Source organism: Gopherus flavomarginatus, chromosome 9 (genome assembly GCF_025201925.1).
Source record: "Gopherus flavomarginatus isolate rGopFla2 chromosome 9, rGopFla2.mat.asm, whole genome shotgun sequence".
NCBI classification, from domain to species: domain Eukaryota; kingdom Metazoa; phylum Chordata; order Testudines; family Testudinidae; genus Gopherus; species Gopherus flavomarginatus.
The window spans coordinates 61207619-61211941 of NC_066625.1; the positions used below are offsets into that span (position 1 = coordinate 61207619).

The 4323-nt window shown below is 50.2% G+C and overlaps 1 protein-coding gene across 1 annotated transcript; it reads right to left on the reverse strand.

Moving 5' to 3' along the window:
* Positions 1-1360: 1360 nt before the first annotated feature.
* FOXB1 (forkhead box B1) lies at positions 1361-2599 on the reverse strand. Its single transcript, XM_050967065.1, has one exon. It carries the CDS (start codon positions 2597-2599, stop codon positions 1637-1639), a length of 963 nt encoding a protein of 320 aa, XP_050823022.1. The 3' UTR covers positions 1361-1636.
* Positions 2600-4323: the final 1724 nt, after the last annotated feature.

Sequence of the window (4323 nt, forward strand, 5' to 3'; positions counted from 1 at the left end):
TGTAGATAATCTAAAAATTGAAATATTGTATTCCCCTCTAAATTAATATTTTTATTTTCCTGGTACAAACTCTTCAAAAAGACGAATAAGAAAGTAAATCTGAATTTACATATTTTAATGAGAAAATAGTATTTGGACGACTAGGTTTATAATTTAACATAGACACTTTCTTCTTTTTCTTTTTCTTTTTTACTTTTGTCTTAAAACACGCATGCTGGTAACAAGAACATCAATGTTTAAAATGTCATGCTCATTCTGTACAAGGGAAACTGAACACTACAACGTTTTGTTTTTTGTCTTAACTTAAGCAGTTCACAACAGTTCGGTTTCCAGCAAACTACCTAAAACTAGAAAGGAATATAGCAAACAAAAGTGCATGTTACACATTTGATAATCATTCCTATTCACAGACATTTACAGTGTTCCCCAGTCCGCTCTCAGCTTGTCTGAAAAGTTCCAGCAGAAAGCAGGAATACCTCCCATAGTGTGAACCTGTTGTGGTACTTCCCTACACTTCACCAGTGGCTTGAGCAGCTTTATATAAGCTACCTTAGGTTGTCTCCTTGGTAGTGAATTTTTTTAAAAATTATTTTCTTAAATCATAAATAAATACCTTTTAAAAATCGAAGTAATCAGAAAGTTAACAGACAAATTAACCCCCCCCCCCTTCCCTTCCACCTGAAAATTAAACATCCACATGACAACAGGACCTGCAAAAGAGGACCTCATTTGATTCATAGGACAGATTGAAGTTCAGTATTTACATTAGAACAGGAGTTTTGTAAACAATATACGTTTTCACTGTGAACTGATGTCTTGCCATTTGCATGGTTTCCTGTCCTTTTGTACTTAATACACATTCTTGTATACAAATCTGCATGGACTGTGTAACTTCCCCAAAACAAACTATTCGGCAGCCAATGGAACTTTTCAGCCATAGGATGGTAACTGGCTGGCTCTCAAGTTATGGGGACCTGTTTAATACTTTTATTGAAGTGCTGTGATATGTATGGCGATGAGATAGATAGAGAATAGTACATGTTTCATTTTAAAAAGCAATTCACGAGGGGTTCGTGTAGATCCTGCAATCTTTAAACTTTGTGTAAAAAAAAAATAAATTTGAAACGAAAATTAAGTGTTTCCAAAATCCAGCTGATTTGTCACTTGGAAACTGGAAACATTAATTGTTTTCATGAAGCCAGCTGCAACCACTTCAAACTGTTTATGTGTTTAAAGACAGGTCCGGTGGAAGAATGTTGCTCTTCCCAGACAAAGGATGGAAAAGGGGCAAACCGTGCCAGGGTTGTCTAACTCTCCAGCGCTCGGGGGGGGGGGGGGGGGGGGGGGGGAGGGAGGAGAAGGTGCCTTAAGTACCTTTTGGAAACCTAGTGATGCAAATGGCATTTTATGCACACGTGGAGGGGGCAGGAACTAGACACTTTTCCCATGTTTAAAACTAAGTTAAGGAGCAACCCCCAAGCGCCCCGGGCTCGAGCCGCTAAACCAGGGTACGCCAGAGAGGCAAAGCAAAGACCGCTCCCAGGACTAGCAAACCTCGAGTGTCCCCGCCGGGAGTTTTCTCTCCTCTCGGGGAGTAAGCAAACGCCGAGGAAAGTTTGGAGCGAGCCGCGGAGTGTCAGTGCACCGCAACCGAGTGCAGGGCCGAGGCGGGGCTGGTCAGGGTCTCGCTGGGCGTCGCTGGGCTGCTTTGGCTGGTGGCTGTCTGGGAAGAGGTCGGGCTGAGCGACGGGGGCGAGTTCGAGAGGAGGGTGGGGATGGGCGCTGGCAGGGCCGGCAGAGCCGGCACCGCCGCCGGGGTGGGCTTGATGGGCACAGGGATGGCTGGCAAATTCTGGCCCCCGTGGCACAGGGGCTTGAGGGGCACCCCGTAGGCGCTGTAATCGCTGCTGGCCATGGAGATGGGGGTGGCCGTGTCGATCATACCGGGGCTGTACATGTGGGGCCAGCCGGTGCCAATGGAGCTGCCCACCGTAGTCAACTGGTTGGGGAGCGGGTAGGCGGCCGGCATGGGCTGCATGGCGGAGAAGGCCAGTCCGCCCGGCATCTTGTACTCGCGGGCGATGATGTTCTCGATGGCGAAGGGGTGCTTGAAGCCGGAGGGCTGGGACACCCCCAGGCTGTAGCCGGACATCTGCGGCAGGTGGGGGCCGCCGGCCGCCAGGGCGCTGAGCCGCAGCTTGGCCTGCTGCTGCAGGTACTGGGCGGCGTCCGCGGGCTTGCTGGGGGCCAGGTGGTCGGACTTGAGCACCTTGAAGCGCTTGCGGCGCCGCAGGAAGCTGCCGTTCTCGAACATGTCCCCGCAGCTCGGGTGCAGCGCCCAGAAGCTGCCCTTGCCCGGCTGGTCGGGCCGGCGCGGGATCTTGATGAAGCAGTCGTTGAAGGAGAGGTTGTGGCGCAGGGAGTTCTGCCAGCGCTGCGTGTTCTCCCGGTAGTAGGGGAAGCGGTCCATGATGAACTTGTAGATCTCGCTCAGGGGCAGCATCTTCTCCGGCGAGCTCTGGATGGCCATGGCCGTCAGCGAGATGTAGGAGTAGGGCGGCTTCTGGTCGCTGTACGTGTTCCTGCCCGGGCGAGGCATCTTCGCTGGGGACCCGCCGAGATCTGCGGAGGGGCGAGCGGGGTAAGGCAGGGGACAGGCGGGCTACGCTTTAAAGCTGGCCAGTGTGTGTGTGTGTGTGTGTGTGTGTGTGTGTGTGTGCGCGGGGGGGGGGGAAGGGCAGGAGTGTGAGGCACTAATAAGAGACAGATCGGAGTTGATCCCCCAAAACACCCAAATCCCTCCAGCCCCCGGGGAGGGGAAACGATCCACCCCTCTCCGGACCTAGCCACCGCGCTCAGCCGCCAAGTTACTTCAGCTGTTTCTCTGCCGAGTGGGGACCCCACCCCCCGGCGCAGGGCAGAGAAGGGGCTGGGAGGGGACCCTCCCCGCCAGTAATGCCCACCTTAAAGTTGCTGGAAGTTGACAGTCCGCATCCGGGATGCAGCTGCGAGTCTGGTCTCTTTGCCCGATCCCTCCCGGTTCTCACGCTCTCTTTCCGGCCGCTCCGCTTAGTTTTAGTCCGAGGAGGCAGGGAGCTGGCTGGTCTGTGGGAATCCTCTCACTCCCCTCCCTTCTCCTCGGAAGGCGGAATCAGGGATCGGGTTATTTCACCCCCAGCGGCAACTGGAACGAAGCAGGGGCTCGCTGGCTTCTCTGCAGCCGAGATGAGCTAAGTACTTGCCTCCATGTCCTTCCTCTAACCATCTGATAGTTTTATGTGGTGACATGAGCAGAAAAGACCCCTGTAGAGGCGCTTCATTAATGTGCCACTTCTTTGCTATCATATGACAATCGCCTTGGGAGGAGGGAGAGGGGGAGGAGGGTGGGCTGAAAGAAAGGCATAATCTGGTTTCATTTACACCTATTTACATGGACACCTTGGGCCAATAGGAATCATTTCCATTTGAAGACAAGGCGAGGGGTGAAAAGGCTCAGCAACCGGAATTGAAGTGTGATGGCACCCAGTAACAGTGTGCGTGCGAAGGTATGCACTAACCTTTCTGTGGACTTTGCCAGGCAGCTTAGTCTGCAATTCACACGTACAAATGGAGCTGCTGAGCAGTGGGATGTTTGACATGGAAATTGCTTGGCTGGGGTATTCTGTTTGTTCTGCTTTGTTATCTGATTTGTATTGTTGGCTAACTCAAGGCAAGGCTTTTTCCTTTAACGAGAGACTTTCTCTTTGCCAAATCAAACGGAGCCCAAGCCTGGTTTCCAAAGGGTTAGGCTGATGAAAATGCAGTGTTGGGGTCCTACTCAACAAACGTGTCGAAGTTTTCATTACTCTGTGAGCTACTTCCCCTGAAATTTAGAAAAGAGTGTTTGTCTTGTTACCACCAACGTTTTGGTCTTAAAGTTGTGGTCATATTGAAAAGAAAACACCATGGGTTATCTTAGATATTGGAGAGTCTGCTTTATGTAAATTGCCTCTCAGTTTGATTTCAGACCTGTGGCAATTTTACTGGATCCCAGGCGATACAAGTAACAGCTGTGACTGTAAAAACAATGTTTAATCATAATTCCTGTTCTAACCAGGCAAACATCAGATTATACCTTCACACCAATGTACGCGGGACTGTTTAAGAATTGGATTATTTATCCCCTCTACTTTGTTAACATGTTAAATATGGTTTAATCTCCAAGCTAGCACAACTCGAAGTGTTCTGTAATGGAAACATGCATTTAGAGAGAACTAATGTGCTGATGTCTGTGTGCATTGTGCGTGTATACTTTTATACACACAAGTGTATGTGGGTGTATAT

Excerpts from the sequence above, each read along its gene's own strand:
- FOXB1 (XM_050967065.1), bottom strand. The coding sequence starts at position 2,599 with ATGCCTCGCCCGGGCAGGAACACGTACAGCGACCAGAAGCCGCCCTAC.